Here is a 20,015-nt window from a genome sequence, read left to right as displayed (position 1 = left end):
TGAAAAATGGAGACAGTTAAGTCATGGAACCTGAAGAAGTGTTTGTTACCTTTCCTGATTCTACGTATGTATAGGCATACTCGGGTTTAGGATGTAAAAGCAATGTTCTGTATATTTAGAATATTTGATGTTTGTGTGTGCGTGTTGGTGGAGCGTAGACTCCCTGCACACCCAGCGCTGTTTACTTGCCTTTTATGCCTTTTATAGCTTTTATAGCTTTTCACACACAGAATCACACACAGAATTTCTAGGTTGGAAGAGACCTCAAGATCATCGAGTCCAACCTCTGACCTAACGCTAGCAGTCCCCACTAAACCATATCCCTAAGCTCTACATCTGAACGTCTTTTGAAGACTTCCAGGGATGGTGACTCCACCACTTCCCTGGGCAGCCTGTTCCAATGCCTCACAACCCTTTCAGTGAAGAAGTTCTTCCTAACATCTAACCTAAAACTCCCCTGGCTCAACTTAAGCCCATTCCCCCTCGTCCTGTCACCAGGCACGTAGGAGAACAGACCAACCCCCACCTCGCTACAGCCTCCCTTGAGGTACCTATAGAGAGCAATAAGGTCGCCCCTGAGCCTCCTCTTCTCCAGACTAAACAAGCCCAGCTCCCTCAGCCGCTCCTCGTAGGACTTGTTCTCCAGGCCCCTCACCAGCTTCATCGCCCTTCTCTGCACCCGCTCAAGCACCTCGATGTCCTTCTTGTAGCGAGGGGCCCAAAACTGAACACAGTACTCGAGGTGTGGCCTCACCAGAGCCGAGTACAGGGGGGCGATCACCTCCCTAGCCCTGCTGGTCACGCTGTTCCTAATACAAGCCAGGATGCCGTTGGCCTTCTTGGCCACCTGAGCACACTGCTGGCTCATATTCAGCCGACTATCCACCATCACTCCCAGGTCCTTCTCTGCCTGGCAGCTCTCCAACCATTCCTCTCCCAGTCTGTAGCTCTGCTTGGGGTTATTGCGCCCCAGGTGCAGGACCCGGCACTTGGCCTTGTTGAACTTCATGCAGTTGACCTCAGCCCATCGGTGCAGCCTATCCAGATCCTCCTGCAGAGCTTTCCTACCCTCAAGCAGATCGACACACACACCTAACTTTTATACCTTTTATAAATATTTCTTTTATAAATATTACTAAATTCAGATTGAGTTGAGACTTCATTTATAACGCTAGCTAGAAGAGGCTCACTGACAGATAGCGTGCTCCTGTGAGTCCTCCGAACATGTGAGTGGTTACAGGCAAGCTTGGCTCTCGGCTGCTTCTGCATGAGCAGAAAAGACTTCTCTAACTTCTCTCCAGTTGCATTTTCTGGTGCCGGAGCTCAGAAGGCATCCTTCCCATGGCAAAACACCAATTTCATTAATTCTCTAATGTTTGCTGTTGCAGGCTGGCAGATTGCCCTTTTCTATTGCAGAGCTGTGGCTACAGAACAGGATTTAGAAGTTGGAAACCATCTTCCAGGGCCTATAACTTCTGCATGGCTGTCGTGCACAGAGCCCATGGATGCTGGATGGCTCAGCTTTCCCAGTGGTCTTCACCCAGCCCTGAGGGCTTCATCCCAGGATGTGGGAGTAGAGAGACTGTGTTGTGAGGGATTGGACCTGCTTCCTCAGCCCCCAGCCGTGTATATGGGGTGTGAAGATGATGTTGATAAGCTGCTGGCAAGGTTTTTTAGCTGTCTAGTAACTATACCAGTGTAGAAGACACGCATTTAGCTCCTGCCAAGAAATCTTGTATCTAGCCCCATTCTGAGTTTTGTTGTTTCTTGTATTTTTAATCTCAGTCCTTGGGCTGTTTCAAGCCTTAGATCTCCTGAAACTGCATGTAAGCACAGGAATGGGCTTGGGAAAACCCTGGTGGTCCCAAGAAGTCTGCAGCTATGAGATACAGTTCTTAAGGTGAAGTAAATCTGCCCTGCCCTTGGTAAATCTCTGCTCTGCTCCCAGTCCTGGGCAGCATATTTTGGTGCCAGGTATTGTCTCACTGCAGCAGCTTATTTCTGCAGTGGTGTAGTGATAACAGGCATTTGCCTGCTCTCTTGGAACAGTGCCATTCATGTAACTGACCTTAAACCAAGGGCTAGGATTGTTTAAGCAAATCCTGAGTTGTTTGCTTATGAGCATGCTGGGGCAAATTCCTGTGGTGGAAGGACTTGATGCTGCCGTAACATACCCACGTGCCGCCAGTAGCACCAGCAGATGTGCAGCACGTAAAGCCATGTGAGCTGCTCAGCTTGTTTTATAAAGTTGAACAGAAAACCTTCTGTTCTTTGCTCCCTGGAACTTTGGCCCAATAAAAGCTGGGTTATGATGCAAAGATGTATGCCAGTCTGTAAGTAAAACTGTAGCCAGCTGCTTAATCACTCGTGATTTAATTTGTTTGCCTGCCTGCTTATATTTCTGGGACCTGGGACAAAACCTTCCCATGCCTTGTCCTGTGAACAAGGTCAGTGACCACCTCCTGGGCTGGGTGCTTCTCTAGAGATCCCACCTGGGGCTGGCGGTGGGAGTCCTGGCAGGCTGAGCAACACTGAGGGGAGGATTTAGGCTCCGCAGCCCAGAGCATGGTGCATAAGCCCCATTTTCTGAGAGGAGCATTCCTGGCATTTAACCTGTCCAGGTTCAGCCCTTTTTCCCTACTTCACTGGCTTTTCCAGCTGCTGTGAGTGGCAGGGCAGCACAGCAGTCATATCCAGTGCTGGGATCTCTGCAGCCTCTGCACAACTGACTCAGCTCAGTCTTGCTCCACTGCCGTCTGCTGACCTTGTGCATATGGAAAGGCAACGCTCACTGTCCTGTCCCATCCGCGTTTGGTTCATTGAGTTGCACGGATTTATTAAACAGACACAAACAGCATTCAGACATGTTTGTTGTGGCATGAAGTATGATATTAAGAACCCAGGTAGACCAGTTTTATTCTTACAAGAAAGGCAAAAAAACCTGGGTGTCAGTTCACAGAATCACAGAACTGTAGGGGCTGGAAGGGACCTCGAAAGGGTCCCACCCCCCTGCCAAAGCAGGTTCCTCAGAGCAGGCTGCCCAGGTAGGCATCCAGACAGGCCTTGAATATCTCCAGAGAAGGAGACTCCACAACCTCCCTGGGCAGCCTGTTCCAGTGCTCTGTCACCCTCACCGTGAAGAAGTTCTTTCGCATGTCAGTGCAGAACTTCCTGTGCTCTAACTTGCAGCCATTGCCCCTTGTCCTATCCCCACAAACCACTGAGAAGAGATTGGCTACATCCTTCTGTCCCCCACCCCTCAGATATTTATATACATTGAGGAGATAGAAGTCAGTTAAGCAAGTGTTTAACAAATCTTCTCTCTGGAAAGATGAAATTAAAATTTTTGTACTGGCACATGTAGAACAGGTCTTCTCATCATAGCAAATGATTTTAGCCTGCTTCTGAACCCAGCAAGAAAACATTTTCTTGTATTTTCACATCTATTTTGCCCTGTTGAACAACAGTTGCTGGATAGTGCTGCATGAATCAGGACATGGCAAACGCCTTTTGGCTTGTTCTCAGGACTGACCTGGGCTGGTAAGGCTCAGATATTTAGGTGTTTTTTTTTTTTTTCTTGCTTAGTTACAAAGACTGCTTATAAGAAACTAGGGTTGTACTGTGGTTCTACATGGACGCTGGTATGTAAAACGAACTGCTCAATGGGCTTACTTGAAATTGTTTTCCACTTTTTCATTGTCATGGTAGCTTGTTGATCTCCTGTTGTTCTGTTTCCTAACTAAAATATTTTTTTCTTTTTGCAGGCTCACATTAAGTTTCCTATTGACTATCCATATTCACCACCTACCTTCAGATTCCTGACCAAAATGTGGCACCCCAACGTTTATGAGGTAAGGTTTTTAAAAGAAGTTTTCCTAGGCATGTGAGAAGGCTTTCTAGTTCCTTAAATTTTAGTACTGTCCATACTTCCATATCTCTAGCCATAACTAAAGTGGTAAGCTGTTTGTGTTAAATGTCAGGTTTGTGGTTCAGCAAGAGTTAATTACTAAAATTTGTAGGAAAAGCTGTTCTTGCAGGCAGGGATGGAGCCTTTCTCCTACCTGCAATTGCAGCCTGTAGCCCCAGATGAAGCACTGTACTGCAAGTGCTGGCAATTTTAGGGGATTCTTGGATGAAAGCTGGTTTGGTCTTTGTGTTACCCTACTGTGATACTTACACAACTAGTGGTTATCTGTATGCTGTTCAAGTACATCTTCGTTTTTGGCTTATCCCACTGTTTTGTGTGATGCAACAAGATGTAACGGGGAAACAAGAAACAATCTTCTGCGAATGAAGGAGCTTGGTTTCAGGGCACTCTGACTGCAGAAGAACCAGAGCTGGGCTAGAGTCCAGCTTCAGGAGTCCTGTGCAGCCTGGTTGCTCTTCAGAGAAGACTGAACAGATACCTCTGGGCTAAATGTCTGCAGGCCAGCTTGGAGCAGCACTTAGTTCAGTGCGTGTGTGGGTCACGTTCAAAGGGTAACACCTGTGGGCTGTTGCATCCGTAATTGGATCATGGTATGAGTATGTAGCAGCTCCAGAAGGGGAACGTTTGTATACAAATACTCTTCAGAAAGCAGCACTCCCTAGCTTGAAAGTGTTGTCTCTGATGCTGAGAACAGGCTGCCTGGAGAGGCTCGGGGTAAAGGCAGCACGGGGAAGTGCTGTGCTGAGGATGCCTGGTGCATCCTAGCACTGCGTGAGCATGGGGGCTGGCAGGGCCAAGCTGTTCTCCTGTGCCACTGTTTGGGCATAGCACAAATTGCCCTGCGTGTGCCGCAAATAGGCTAGGCTGTGTTTCTTGCTGGGCTTTCGTATATCAAGTGATCTTTAGCTTATCAGCCTGGCTGAGCTGAGCTGTCGTGTTACAGAGCAGCAGCTCAAGACAGACTTCAACAGCGCTGGTGCAAAGACAGTGAGAAGGAGTGTTTCGTTTCATGGGTGCGATGTTGCTTCTAATCTTAGTGCAATCAGTTCAAAACTACCCAATTTCAATGAGCTGTATTTGAAAGTTGAAGGCCTGTTTTGGATTAAAATTTGATTTAAGCTTTTAGTGGAGGCCAGTCAGGTTCCTGTTAAACTTTAGAATATTCTAACCACGTGTCAGCCTGCTAGGACTGCTGCTTGGAGTAGTTTGAGAGGCTAAACATTTTTTCACAAATGTTCCTGTTAGTACAGCTCTGTCATCTTGTCACAGGTCTCTGAGTTTCTGCAGGCTTCCTTTGGGTCCCGTTCAAAACAGGAATGTCACTTCCTCACTGTGAACAAACGATGGCTTTGCTTGATGCCTTGGGCTTGGAAGGTCCTTTTCTATAAAGCTGCTGCTGCTGGATGTCCATCCTGAATGAGTACACTTCGTGTCACACTAAACTGCACTGATGTTCTAGTCAGAAATGGCCAAAAGCCTGTCCAAACTTCAGTGCAGAGCAGGGTAGTAATCCGTCCTAATTACTGGATGCTCAGGAGGATTGCCTTGTTATGCCCAGGGACTTCCTAAAATCAGACATCTGATAGTCTTCTGGCTTGAGTTTTGGACTTGACATCAAATCTAACATATAGCCAAGGATGGTGTTTTTATGTACAAACCAAATCTTGGAAAGGCCCAGTCCCAGTGGGAAAGATGAAAAATTGACTCCAGGAACAACTGAAGGTAGGAGGAAAAAGTAACCCAAAACTTGATGGGTGTATTTTGGGGTTACTGTTCAAATACTCCATCTCTCAGCTTTGTACTTTGTGTTCGTAGCAGTATTTCTTGGAGCTGAGGGAATCTGAAGCAGCTTGCAGGCTGTTTTGGAAACACTTAAGCACTGGGATAACTCCAAATGAAACTGAGAATAAATCAGCAAAGGGTTTGAGGGTTTGCAGGAGGAAAAAAAATATCTTTCAGTGTAATGAAGATGAAAGACAGTAGCAACATGCAGAATCTGCTGGTGAGACCAGATGGAGAGGTTGAGGCTGACGTTCCAGTTCTGAGCAGAGACTCGAGGAGCTTGTGTGTTTTCCTCATCTCCAGTTTGCTTGGGTCACCTAGCTGGATTTTGGTAAAACCGCATTTAATACTGGGGTTTTTATTTTTGAGGTAATAAGGCATTTCAGTTCTGTCATAATAAAGTATAGGCTAGTTCCTGTGCTTTTTCTTCCTCTGGCTTATAAATACACCATCCTCCTTGTTCCTGTCTTTCAAAAATGTATGTAGGATAAGCTCTCCCCTTGCCTACACTGATCCCTAAAATCTCGTGCTGATCTCAAGCCCCACGATGCTTGTGCTCTTCTAGACTAATGTAGTGCTACCCTATTTGAATTCTCAAAGATGTAATGTTGATTATTGAAAAAAACAAACAAACAAAAAACCCCACCAAAACCCAACATCCTTATTTCCCTCTTTGTTTTCACATTTCAAAATATCTGTTGGTCCATGTGCTGCTTGCTTGATGACATGAGGGACTTGCCCAGCATGTTACAATGCTTTCTTTTGGTCAGCATTAGGTTTTTCTGGGAGACGTTTAATGGAGAAACCGTATAGGCTAGGGGAAATTATGAATAAATACAGAATAGGCCATAGACATGCATGTAATTTAGCATTAGTAAGGTTAATTTCACCTTAAAGTGATATTAAAAATATTTATGGATTGTGCAAGTCTCTTGGAGCCCTAAAAAACAAAGAAACAAATGAACAAAAAAAAAAAACAACTGCCTTGTTATGACAAACTGTTCCAGCAACAGAAGCGTATGCCTGGGTATTCAGCAGCTCCAGGTGCTACTTTGCTTTTTGTAGTTATGTTCTTGACAAAAAGCTGCTTCAAAACGACATCGGCTTGCTAAATTAGCATACCTGGCAGGTTCAGTGCGTAGCTGAATGTAGCTGAATTCTGGATACCAATTGCAAGCCTCCACCATTGAAGTAGGATCTCATTTGACTGTAAAACAAATGTCATTGTTAATCATGGTGAACTGAAACATTTGGGAGGCTCCTCAGGTGAGCTGCTGCTATCTGTAGCTGGGATCGCTGCCTGGGGCTCAAAGGCGCAGATGCTACCACTGAGAGCAGTGCTGCTGCTTTGTGCTCCAGCTGCCACGGGCAGAGAGTGTTGGAGGGTCCTCAGGACATAGCCGAGATTGGGGAGCTGCCTGTTTGCAGCCTCCTACAAAGCTGATCCTCAGTTTCTCTTGTTCTTCTGACCAACCCGTACATTAGATCAAGGTGACAAGTGACAGCCTTGTCATTCACCCCATCCTGCGGGGTGGCACTGGGACCCCACAAGCCCCTGGGGTTGGCTTTGCTGGAGGACATCAGCTGTGGTGAACATTGCTACAGTACTCCTGTAATCTCAATTTAGTACTCAATTTTCTAAATTCCTCAATTGGGCGATGTGGGAACACTGTCATGGGAACTCCTCGTAATCGTCCAGGTAGCTTGGTTTGCTCAGCTGCAGCAAGCCATGGGATCATTGCTGTTTCAAAAATCCCTCAACAGTTTATAAATGGTACGCATTATGAAACTTTGAATGTATATTCAGGCTATAACGCTGGTGAGCAAAACACAGCTTGAGGATTATGTAGCTGTATGGCTTCCATATGCTGCCAAAATATTCTTTCTCTTGCATGCTGGGAGGGAGGGATTCTGTGAAACCTTCAGGGAGCATCTCCTGCTTTTTCACCTGATATTTCAAACAGCTATGTCTTTGGGGAGCAGCCTCAGCCTGCCTTGCACCATCTGTTCAACCTCTGCGCATCCCAGGAGAAGCACTGTTTTGATACCTGAGCTAGGATAGAGTGCTAAATCCCTGAATGTAAAGATTCTTGTAGCTAACTCAGTTACCACTGGGGAAGAAAAAAATTAACCCTACTTTAGGTCTCACGTGACTAAAGTTTATCTCTATCACAATGGCAGTATGTGCTGTCTAGAGACTGATTTAGTTTTACGTGACTTTACCAACTGTTGTTGGTTGCTTTGCTACATTCTCTAAACTACATTATCTAAAATATCTTGGCCTGAGATTGTTTTATTTCAATTTGCAGACTAAGGGAAGGTTTTGAACATATTAATATGGCAGACCTAGGAAGGATTGAGAACTGTTTTCAGTTCTTGCACGTTTTTTCATATCAACAAGGCAAAACTGCTCAAACATAGCCAGAGATGGAATTGAGTCTTCAGACCTTTACCTTGAGCCAGGCTGTTCTCAACTTTGCTTTCTGTCTTTCAGAACGGAGATGTATGTATTTCAATTCTTCACCCACCTGTAGATGACCCGCAAAGTGGAGAGCTGCCATCTGAGAGGTGGAATCCTACCCAAAACGTCAGGTAACAGTGTGAACCAGTGGTGTACAAAGCTGACCTCAGAGGCCTGTCATCTCTCCTAGACTAAAGCCTGCGTTGGGAAAAGGTTTGGAAGGGAATTAAAGACTTTAGGGGGTTTTAGAGCTTGAATCAGGTAGGAATGGGATTCACCAAGCTGTCTGAAGATACTGGGGGTGTACTCTGTCCTGATGCTGGGTTAATGATGTAAAGCCGTCTGCCATATTCACAGGTTTACATGTTCTTAAAGCGATCTCAAACATTTTAACCTTTCCCAAGGCATGTTATTCAAACTCTTCTAAGATACCAACTAGTAGAAAAGGACATCTCTGAGTATTCAGGCCCCGTAGGATTAAAATTATGCATAGTGCTACCTGCAGTTTGCCTCCTAATACTTGTCCCTATCTCCTGTCCTGTAGTGTGGTGTCTTGAGCAGTTAGCTAGGTAGTTCTTTTGCTGCCAAAACCAAACAATCACTAAGTACCAGCAGCATTCAAGGCTAGTATGTCCATTTTTGAAACATCAACTGGATTTCATTCTAATTTCAAGACACTACCAATAAAGCTACCAATAAAGAACTCACAGAACAAACACCAAATGGCAGATCAGTGACCCATGCAGCAGGAGTGACATAGGGAAATAATATAATAATAAATAATATTTTAAACTGTGTACTGCTGAGCTACGTTGCATTGTCCCTCTGCTCACATGGCTATTAACCATATCAAATGTATGAAAAAACAGTACATCTCCTCCAGTTGTTAGGACTAGATGTCAAGCAAGTTAAACAGAGTTTAGAAGCAGCTTAAGGCATTAATTACTTAGATCACACTCACATTCTGACTATTTCATTATATGCAGCACTGAAAGCTCGATGTAAAACTCATCTTGCCAGTTCTGGTTGCTGCTTTTCCTTACCACAATGTGATTTTTGGTGCTTACTCTCTTAGAATGTTTTGGGCTTAGGGGTGATGTCTGACGAGAAAACATTCCTTGGATGTGTTGGCAAGTGGCAACAAAACTTGTCCTTAAATATTAGCCCACTGCCTGTTGGGCTGAGTGCCTCATACAAATGCTTCCTGCTGGGGTCCCATCTGGCTTTGCAAGGCTCCAGAGTTTGTCAGATTGAAGGCAGCAGGACTGGAGGTGCATGAGGGGAGCACAGTTCTAATGAGCTGCATGTGTAGCCTCCTCAGTTACTGAATTTTGTAAATCCTGCTGAGTATTGGCAATTCACTGCAGCTGCCCACGGCTAAGTGTCTGCAGGGTGGGATATCATTCAGCTTGGAGAGCACCTGTGCTTCCACCTCTAAAGGTGTCAACCATATTTGTTTTTATTTTTTTAACATGGACTTCCCTGTCACTTGGAGCAAGATGAGTTAGCCACAAGTAAGTATGGCAAACATCCAGCATTCCTGTGAAGGAATGCAGCTATGATCTGTGTGGCAGAGAATGCTGCTTATCCTTGTGTCCCCAGGGCCATAAAGCTGAGGAAGTGGTGGCAGGTCTTAGGAGCTGAGGGTCTTTGATCATTTTGGCTACCCTTCTCCATATCTCCCCTGGCTCCACTATATACTTTGAGGTGTTCAATATTCAGCAGGTACACTCAGCACAATATTTGAGATGCTGCTACATCCATACCTTGTGAAGAGAGGTGATGCCTGGCCTCACTGCTGCTTTGCTTCCTGAGGATGCTGACTTTTGTTGGCTCTTTCAGCTGCCAACAGTGCATTGAGTTGCTTGACAACTATTCATATCTAACATTTGACTTCAGCTAAATGGTAAACCTTTTACTTGATATCAGAGAATAAAAATGTGCTAAGACAAATCCACACTTACCTCTAAACCTCTGAAAATGGCTTTGAGAAGATACAATGTGGATAGCAGCTGGAACAAAAAAAAAATCTTTCAGTAAGGTATGTAACAGGATGCACTGGTTGGGACTCCCAACCAGTCTATGTGATATCTGCTTGGGTTTAGATGATGAAATTCACCTGTTTCTGAGCCTTCTATCAATTCATGAATACAAAAAGGCACTTAACAGAGCTGATTCCTTGAGCTTCTACTGGCTTCTCTCCTCTGATGATAAAGGGATCTGGAGGGACTTGCTCTGATGAAGACAATGGCACTGTAAACATTGAAAGTAGTGTGACAGCTGATAGGGAGCAGCTGACAAGGTAACTGTTCCCAGAATGAGGAGGGAAGGATGCACAAAAGCACAAGGCAGGCTTGAAATCCCTGCTCTTCATGCAAACAGCTTGAATATAGTGTGGCCTGAATGAGAAACAGATCCCCAAGAACATTGCAGAAGGTCAGTCTGTATCTAGGATGGTGCAGTTTGCATCTGGTGCTGAGGGTGTTTTCAGTCCCCATGAGTCACTTGTCAGTGGTGTTGGGTCCCATGCACTGGGATCCCTTCTTGTTAGTGTACCTTGTGTACCCACAATAGTAGAGTTTGAGTCAAAGCAGTGAACAGTTCCAGAGGTACCAAAATTCCCGGAGCTGATGTAACACCCTGTCGTGGTTCCGCTCGAGTGGGCAGCCGAGCTCCACCACAGCCGCTCTCTCACTCCCCCTCCTCAAAGAGGAATGGGGAGAAAATATGTGAAAAGGGCTCAAGGGTTGAGATAAGGATGAGAAAATTGTAACGGGCAAAACAGACTCAGCATAAGAAGATAGTAAGATTTATTGCTCATTACTAACAAGCTAGAGCAGTGAGAAACAAAGGAAAGAAACCAAAAGCACCTTCCCCCCCCCATCCACCCTCTTCCACCTCCTCCCCCCGAGCGGCGCAGGGGAACGGGGGAATGGGGGTTATGGTCAGTCTACAGCACTTCTTCTCTGCCGCTCCTTCTCGGTCACTCTCGTCCCCTGTGCTGTGGGATCCCACCCACGGGATGCAGTCCTTGATGAACTGATCCGGCATGGGGTTCCCACAGGCAGCAGCTCTTCCAGAACTGCTCCAGATATGGGTCCGTTACACAGGGTCCATCCCTCAGGAGAAAACTGCTCCAACCTGGCTCCCCAGGAGCAGCAGCTCCTGCCAGGTCACCTGCTCCTGCGTGGTCTCCTCTCCACGGGCTACAGGTCCGGCCCGGAATCTGCTCCGGCAGGGGTCTTCCACAGGCGGCAGCCTCCGTCGGTGCAGGGCCACCTGCTCCACCGTGGTCTCCTCCACGGGCTGCAGCATGGAACCCTGCTCCACCGTGGTACTCCATGGGCTGCAGGGGGACATCCTGCTTCACCATGGTCCTCACCACAGGCCGCAGGGGACTTCTGCTCCAGCGCCTGGAGCACCTCTCCCCCTCCTTCTCCACTGACCTTGGCACCTGCAAGGCTGTTTCTCACTCCCTTCACTCTCCCGGCTGCTGTGTGGCGCAGCGTTTTTTTCCCTGTCTTAAATATGCTCTCACAGAGGCGCAAAACAACATCGCTTATTGGCTCAGCTCTGGAAAACAATGGGGCCCTTCCCAAACATGGGGCAGCTTCTAGATCCTTCTCACAGAAGCCACCCCTATGGCCCCCTGCTACCAAAACCTTGCCACGTAAACCCACTACACACCCTAGCTGGGGGTGAGCAGCACAGTCTCACAACTCATGGCCACTGGCCTTGGTGGTGTGCTTAAGTGGCTTTGCACTGACTTTGGAGCCTGGGGCACTGCAGTAGAAATCTGCCCTTTCTCACTTTGTTTGAAGTAAGATGGGTAGAGCAGATGCTAAATCCAGCTACTAATTCTTGTCCTGGGCCTTCCCCAGGTTTTGCTTGCTCTAATCACTTAACTTCCTGTCTTCATAGCCTGGCTGGGAAGAACCAAAGGCCTTTGAATAAATCGTTGAGATGAAGTGGAAGACGGGCACTCTCCTGCCCATCATTCCAGTCTGGCCAAGCAGTTTTTTCCAGAGCTGTCATTCTCTTCCTACTGAATTATGTCCTTTGGAAAGCAAATTGTAGAAGGCTCTCTTGATAGCCATGCTGAGCAGGCTGGCCAGACATAAGTGTTTTGTTTCAAAATTTTCAAGAAGCTAAGCATCCAAATGACCAAGCGTTTCCTGGCACTGTATCCCAGTTAAATGCACAGTTAGATGTGCTTAGCATATACTGCTCTGAGTGCACCTCTAAATCAATGTGAGTACAGAGGGGGCCCTAGGCTCCTTTAATCAATTCTGCAGGGCAGTTGTTGCGTACAGCTGTATTCCAGGACCTATTACTTGCCTTTGGTCTTTCCTTCAATTTCCATTGAAAGCTTTTGCCAGTGGAAGAACCTCAGGAGGGTGAAGATGTGGTAGCTGCAGCCAGGTTGCTGCATGTGTAGAGCTGCCTGACGTGACTTGCTGCTGAGTTTTGTGCTTGTTGTGGCAGTGTGAGTGCCAAGGGGCTGAAGCTCTGGAGTGCAGAGAGTTGTAGGAAATGCAGGAGAAGGGGCTGGGTGAGATGTGGTGGTAGCCCTCACTGAATGCTTGAGGAGAAGTGTACCTAGCTAGCTTGCTGCTGTTGCTAGAAACCCAGGAAAGCTGTTCATCTGCAGGGTTTATGTGCCTGGTTCATGCTGGTTTTGCTGAGGATTCAGTAGCTGAATCCTGCTGGTGCTTGGCAGTTTGCCTGGATATTGGGAAACATCTATGTTGTCCTTCATTGCCACACGTGCTGCTGCAGCCCCAGAGGTGCATGGGCTGAAGAGAGGATATATCTGGCCACAGCTCCAACCTCTGGACTTCCAGTTGGGCAGGGGCAGCAGCACAACCCTATCAGCAGGCCTCGGGTTGCTGCGGTCCTCCTCGTTCTGCAGGGGGACATGCAAAGAGCCCATCTTGCTGCTAGGGAGCTGCATGTCACCAGGAGCAGGCTCACCAAGCATGTTTCCAACCCTGTACCATCCCCAGGAGGTGTGGATGAGCTGAGTTGGTCTGAGCTGAGCTCTGCTGGTCACTGCTGTCACAAGGACGTGAACAGAAGTGGTGGGCCAGGTGCCAGAGTGCACTCGGCTCTGTGTTCCCTCCCCACACTTGTTTTCTTTTCTAGTTAGAATACAAGCTCTGGCTTCAGATAGCAAAGGAAAGGCCTCTGCAGCTCAGTCTGTGGGAACCCCTGGGCAAGGCAGCTGGAGCACTCTCTGGGCTGTACTTAATTGGTGCAAAACCACTTCCAAGTCAGAAGTGTTCCCCATCCCAGCCTGGAGAGGTGCTGGGACCGCTTTAATAGCTTTTTGTGCTAGAGAGCTTCTCCCCGCTAGATTTTCTAGAGCACATTGCTCTCTGTAGTCAGGTCCTTGAGGTTTGTACTGTATCACCTTCCCCACACTGCCAGACATGGTCTGAAGTTATCCATCATTTATCAGCAGTCCTGGGACCGGGGGAGGTCCCAGTTGACTGGCGGCTAGCAAACGTGATGCCCATCTACAAGAAGGGCTGGAGGGCAGACCCGGGCAACTACAGGCCTGTCAGTTTGACCTCAGTACCAGGGAAGCTCATGGAGCAGATCCTCTTGAGAGTCATCACGCAGCACTTGCAGGGCAAGCAGGCGATCAGGCCCAGTCAGCATGGGTTTATGAAAGGCAGATCCTGCTTGACGAACCTGATCTCTTTCTATGACAAAGTGACGCGCTGGGTGGATGAGGGAAAGGCTGTGGATGTGGTCTACCTTGACTTCAGCAAGGCTTTTGACACCGTCTTCCACAGCATTCTCCTCAAGAAACTGGCTGCTCGTGGCTTGGACTGGCATATGCTTTGTTGGGTTAGAAACTGGCTGGATAGCCAGGCCCAAAGAGTCATGGTAAATGGAGTCAAGTCCAGTTGGAGGCCAGTCACTAGTGGCGTTCCCCAGAGCTCGGTGCTGGGGCCGGTCCTCTTTAATATCTTCATCGATGATCTGGACGAGGGCATTGAGTGCACCCTCAGTAAGTTTGCAGATGACACCAAGCTATGCGCGTGTCGATCTGCTTGATGGTAGGAAGGCTCTGCAGGAGGATCTGGATAGGCTGCACCGATGGGCTGAGGCCAACTGTATGAAGTTTAACAAGGCCAAGTGCCGGGTCCTGCACCTGGGGCGCAATAACCCCAAGCAGAGCTACAGGCTGGGAGATGAGTGGTTGGAGAGCTGCCAGGCAGAGAAGGACCTGGGAGTGATGGTTGATAGTCGGCTGAATATGAGCCAGCAGTGTGCTCAGGTGGCCAAAAAGGCCAACAGCATCCTGGCTTGCATAAGAAACAGTGTGGCCAGCAGGGCTAGGGAGGTGATCGTCCCCCTGTACTCGGCTCTGGTGAGGCCGCACCTCGAGTACTGTGTTCAGTTTTGGGCCCCTCGCTACAAGAAGGACATAGAGGTGCTTGAGCGAGTCCAGAGAAGGGCGACGAAGCTGGTGAGGGGCCTGGAGAACAAGTCCTACGAGGAGCGGCTGAGGGAGCTGGGCTTGTTTAGTCTGGAGAAAAGGAGGCTCAGGGGCGACCTTATTGCTCTTTACAGATACCTTAAAGGAGGCTGTAGCGAGGTGGGGGTTGGTCTATTCTCCCACGTGCCTGGTGACAGGACGAGGGGGAATGGGCTTAAGTTGCACCAGGGGAGTTTTAGGCTGGATGTTAGGAAGAACTTCTTTACCGAAAGGGTTTTTAGACATTGGAACAGGCTGCCCAGGGAAGTGGTGGAGTCACCATCCCTGGAAGTCTTTAAAAGACGTTTAGATGTAGAGCTTAGGGATATGGTTTAGTGGGGACTGTTAGTGTTAGGTCAGAGGTTGGACTCGATGATCTTGAGGTCTCTTCCAACCTAGAAATTCTGTGATTCTGTGAGGTTCATAAATACCTGCTTTCACTCTAGCTCTTGGTCAGTTGTGCTTAGCTTAGGTTTGACTTTAAACAATGCATTCTGATGCTTTTCTGATACCTCGCCTGGGAAAAAAAAAAAAAAGCTGTCAGCATTCATGACCCATGAATGCTTTAGCCCTGACCCTGCTATTGTGGTTACCTTTTTCAGGACTATCTTACTCAGTGTAATTTCTCTGCTTAATGAGCCCAACACATTCTCTCCTGCCAATGTGGATGCATCAGTCATGTTCAGGAAATGGAGGGACAGTAAAGGAAAAGACAAGGAGTATGCTGAAATCATAAGGTAAGTTTTGTTCTGTGTGAGGCTGTGCTACCAGCCTCCTGCTCCGAATCCTGCAAAACAGACTGATTGCAGAACTTGCTGAAACCAGATTTTCACTCTGATTGCTTCTTTAGAAATGAATTCTACAGTTTTATTCCAAGTCCAGGTTTCTGGTCTCTAGATTTTTCAGCACAAAATTGGTGCAGACTTCTGGAGCAGAAGTACCAGGCTGATCTGTCTTTGAATTGTTCTTTTTTCAGACTAATCTGGCATGATGCTCCGCAAAACCTATTGGCTGCTAGTAAATCCCACTTGAAGTCCCCACTTGCCTTTGAGTACTGCTTGCATTGCTTAGGATGTGATTCAAACTGACTGCATCCTACTAATTCCATGCTTAATGCACTCATGAATCATATTCTTGTCCCTCCAATTTGAAGGAATATCAGCAAGATTTGGCAAGTGTTTGCAAAGCTTGGGGTTTGGTTAGCTGGGAGCACTGTTCAGTCTTGACTGTCCCTTGCTTGGAAGCTCATGGTTCATCAGGTGCTGTTGGAAGATTATATGAACTTGAGCCAGGGTGGCTTGGAACCACAAATGAGCAGCCCCTACCGTAGAGTGGCTGCTGTCTCGCTTGGCAAAATACCAACTACATCTGCATTGACTCAGCTAGCTGGGCATGCAGAGCAGAGCCGTGGTTGGACCTGAGCGGGGTGGTTGCTGGCCTGAGCTGGGTGAAGAGCCTTGCTGGAGGTTACCTTTGTCCCCGGCAGCTCCTCTGGCTTCAGCAGAGCTGGCCTTGTTCCAAAACAGAGCAGGAGGCAGCTTGCAGCCCACCCTGGGGTGTTGGGGAGTGCTTGTGTCCTGCCAGCCCTGGGCAGCAGTGGGGTTACAGCTCTGCCTGCTCCCCTGGGGGAGCCGAGCAGTGCCAGATACCCGTGGGAATGCCAGGTTGGGGCATGTTGGGCTGGTCTTTGGTGGTGGGGGAGGCTTCAGATACCACCCCTGAAACCGTGATGGTAAGTTGCCATGGGAAATCCCTGAACAGCTCTTCTACAGCGGGCCAGTTAATGTAAAGAACCTTGCTCTGAGCCCTGGCAGGCTGCTCGTGCAGGGCCCAGTGCAATAACCAACTTCATATGTCGCTGGAAGTGTGGATGCTGCAAACAAACTTGGAGTACTCCCAAACCCAGGGCTATGGGAACTAAATCTGTTGCTGGTGCTGCTTGTGGTGCTTCAGCCAGACACGGGCGGTGGCTGAAACAGCTCCCTGGGCCCTGGGCTGCCAGGAGAGCAGGGCCGGGAGGTGGAGAGCTGCACCAGTGTGCAGCCCCAGTCACGCTGCTCTGTCCTCCTCCCGCAGGAAACAGGTTTTGGCTACCAAAGCCGAGGCAGAGAAGGATGGTGTGAAGGTCCCCACTACGCTGGCAGAGTACTGCATCAAAACTAAAGTGCCTTCCACTGACAACAGTTCGGATTTGCTTTACGACGACTTGTATGATGATGACATTGATGACGAAGATGAGGAGGAGGAGGACGCTGAGTGTTATGATGATGATGATTCTGGCAATGAGGAGTCGTGACCTGCTCCCTCTATGCCCTTGTACTGCCCTGCTGACTCAGGCCAGAAGGGAGCAGCGGTAACCTAGCAGCAGTCCAGCAAAAAAAGTGTGTGTGTGTGTGTGGGGGGGGGATCAAAAACCTATTGTCTCCTTCTGTCTCCTGTTGTATGGATCTGTTTGCTCCTTTTTTATGGATCTCTTAGAGACCCTCAACAGAATGTCTGAATTCTTGCATTCTTAACCCTTTCATCACTGTATTATGATTTCTTTTTTTAAAAAGAAATTCCCCTTTTCACTTCTCTATGAAATGCTCACAGCGAAACAGGGTTGCTCGCGTTTAGGTTCTTGAATTCAATACAGTCTTGCATTGAGATGTTTAATGTATTTAAAGCTAGACCAAACCCATTGGAAGCTGGGTTTTGGGGAGCTCAAGTGCTGCGCTTACTGGGAAGAAAAAAAATCTACACAAATTGCCAAGGTTTAGCTGCTCCATTTACAATAATAGCATGTGTACATTCATTTAGCCTTGTGGTGGTGGCTTTTCCTTTTTAAGGTATGGGGCGGAGAGTGTAAAGCTAGTGTGTGTTGAGCTTGATGGGATGTTACTGAAAGGTACAGTATTCCTTTTCAGCCTGCTCAAGTTAGGAAATAGCTGGCCCCTGGAGCCCCAGCGGGCACAATCAGCTTTGTCTCTGAAAAGGCTTGTGATATGAACCCTAAAATAAACACTTAACACTTCACGTCTGTACAACTCAGTCCTGGGTTGCTATTTATTTTTTTTCCAGGATAAATTGGGGTTGAAACAGTCCAGATTAGCTATACTGCTGCGACCTGCTGCCAGCTGCCCCTCTCCAGGAGCGCAGATGTGTCCTGCTGCCCCTGTGGCCACCTGTTGTGGCCAGCACTCATCCCAAACTAGTCGCTGGCGTGGGGAAAGACCTATGGCCTCCTGCCCCAGTGCTTGCTAGCAGTGCATGTGCTTCCTGTGCCCTCAATCCAGTGCTGGCTGAGCCTTTTTTCTCTTGCTTGTGTAGATCATGTGTGGGTAAGTACAGCCCTGCTGCAGCCATGGGCACCAGGGTGGGGTGGTGGTCATGGCAGGGGCCAGAATTGAAGCAGGGATACCGGGCTCTCCCCCTTCCTCCCTAGCAGCCCCAGGGGTGCAGTGAAAAACCCTATGGGGCTTGCCAAGCTTCTCAGCAGCATGCTTCAGCTGGTGCACCTGCATGTTCTTGGGAGCTCATGGCAGAGCTTGTAGCCCTCCCCTGTGGGCAGGGACATCCTGCATGCTCAGTTCTGCAGAACTCTTCCTCAGTACCCTGACCCCTTTGCAATGTGCTCTTTTTGTTTGGCTGTGGTGCAGCAGCCTGAATTCACCTTTAGGATGGGATCGTGAGCAGCAGCCAGCCCTGCCTTCACCTGCTGAGCGCTGGGGCTGCTAGCCCTGTGGGGTCAGACCCTCCCCTCCCAGTGGTACAGAGGCAGTTACCCTGATGAGAACTGCTGCTGCTGGTGCTTACTTATGCCCCCACCATGTATCGCAGGGGTTTTTCATGGTATGGCACCAGCTGCAGGGGGAGTCGAGAGCAAACTAAGGGGAGAGGTGGTTGTGGGCATGGGGATGTGGTCCCCGCAGCACAGTGGCTCTCCCAGAGTGAGTGGAGAGGGGGAGGATGTCTGCCAGCACCTGGGTTCCTCAAAGGTGGGCTCTGCCCCCACATCCCTCCCTGCTGGGGAGACAAAAGGCAGTTGTGGTGGTGGCACCTCGTCCATTAGTGCTCCCTGAGTGTCCTGCTTGTATGGTAGCAGGACTGCAGGACCTCTCCTGCCCTTTGCCAGCCATGGGGTTTAGCGAGGCTGCTGCCCATCCGCCCCTTCCCATGAACTCAGTGCCACTGCCCTGGCCATGGTGGGCCCAGGGCTACCCCAGGCCCCTGCTCGTCACGTCTTGCAGGGAAAGCAGCCGGCAGCTTACAGTGTGGAATAGGAAGTGGTGCAGCGAGGGCCCTGCTGATGACCTGGTTTGAAATGAGGATACTGCATCTTTCAGAATTGCCCGTGTACTTTTGACTGTTTTCACTGTGTGTATCAGTCAGTCCAGTGACTTGCATCTTACAACACCAAGCTTGAAAAATATATTATCATGACTCTTCCGTTACCCTTTTTTTAAAAGGGAAAAAAGTGACCTATTTTGACAATGTCTACTACTAGACTAATTTCTCTTCCCTACTGTCCCTTGCAGTGTCATTGTTTGTTGACTTGCTGGGTTCCTTTTTCTGAGATGCAAACTGAAGTTTGAGTTTTTTGAAACTATTTAAAAGCTTGAGGAAAAATGTTTACCTGATCTGTGCATTCTGTTTTTTCTTAACCCCCTCGCACCTCTCTCAGCCACTATTAGCACTTACATTTGCAACTACAGCCTCCTTCAAATGCAGTTTTCAACCATTGTCAAACGAGCAGGGTACACTAGATTTCTTAGTAGTTTTCTTAGCTAATATCCCATGTTGTCTTTTTTTTCTTCACTATAATTTACCAGAAAGAATTAACTGATGTTTTTTTTTTTTTTTTGTGTTGTCCTCTCCTTCAGTAGTTATATTTTGTCTTTTCTGCACATCTGTCTCCTAATAAAAAATAAAAAATGAAAATATCCCTGTACTGTAATGGAGCTGTTTTATTTGCCTGTGTTGTTTAAAGTTCTGAATAACAGCTCCTGAGATGTTTTGTGATGCTTTCTACTGTCATGCAGTGCTGTAGATACAGGTAAGCATACAAGAAAACTAGTGCCACCCATACAGCTAGAGGATGGAAGTTTTGCACCTCGGGGCTGTGGAAAAACAGTAATGTAAAGGGGACAAGCATGGGCCAGTGCTGGAAGGTAGTGGGGTGAGCACAGCTGCAACCCCCCCCCCCAGCATGTTTGCAGCAGGTGGCAGTGGGGAGGCTGCCTGCTGCTAGAGGGCTGCCGTTGTAAAGCCTGGGGCAGGCAAAAGGCCTCCAGTGCAGTTCTTGGCATGCTGCTTCAAGTATGTGAAGGGCTGGGTATGCATACTGACTGCTTCCAACACAACATAAGGGGGTG

General features: G+C 48.1%; 1 protein-coding gene across 3 annotated transcripts in view; it reads left to right on the top strand.

Moving 5' to 3' along the window:
• LOC116501377 (ubiquitin-conjugating enzyme E2 R2-like) overlaps positions 1-17,208 on the top strand; it is a 90,505-nt gene extending 73,297 nt beyond the window's left edge. For all 3 annotated transcript variants that reach the window (XM_032206895.1, XM_032206896.1, XM_032206894.1), the window contains 4 exons: positions 3,765-3,851; positions 8,205-8,302; positions 15,264-15,398; positions 16,738-17,208. In XM_032206895.1, coding sequence (XP_032062786.1) covers positions 3,765-3,851; positions 8,205-8,302; positions 15,264-15,398; positions 16,738-16,957 — 540 coding nt within the window. In that variant the 3' untranslated portion in view covers positions 16,958-17,208. The remainder of the gene's footprint in view (positions 1-3,764; positions 3,852-8,204; positions 8,303-15,263; positions 15,399-16,737) is intronic.
• The last annotated feature ends 2,807 nt before the right edge of the window (positions 17,209-20,015 follow it).

The sequence above is a fragment of the Aythya fuligula genome, chromosome W (genome assembly GCF_009819795.1).
Source record: "Aythya fuligula isolate bAytFul2 chromosome W, bAytFul2.pri, whole genome shotgun sequence".
Classification (NCBI taxonomy): Eukaryota; Metazoa; Chordata; class Aves; order Anseriformes; family Anatidae; genus Aythya; species Aythya fuligula.
The sequence above is the reverse complement of the archived record's forward strand: the minus strand, read 5'-3'. Positions and strand labels throughout refer to the sequence as shown.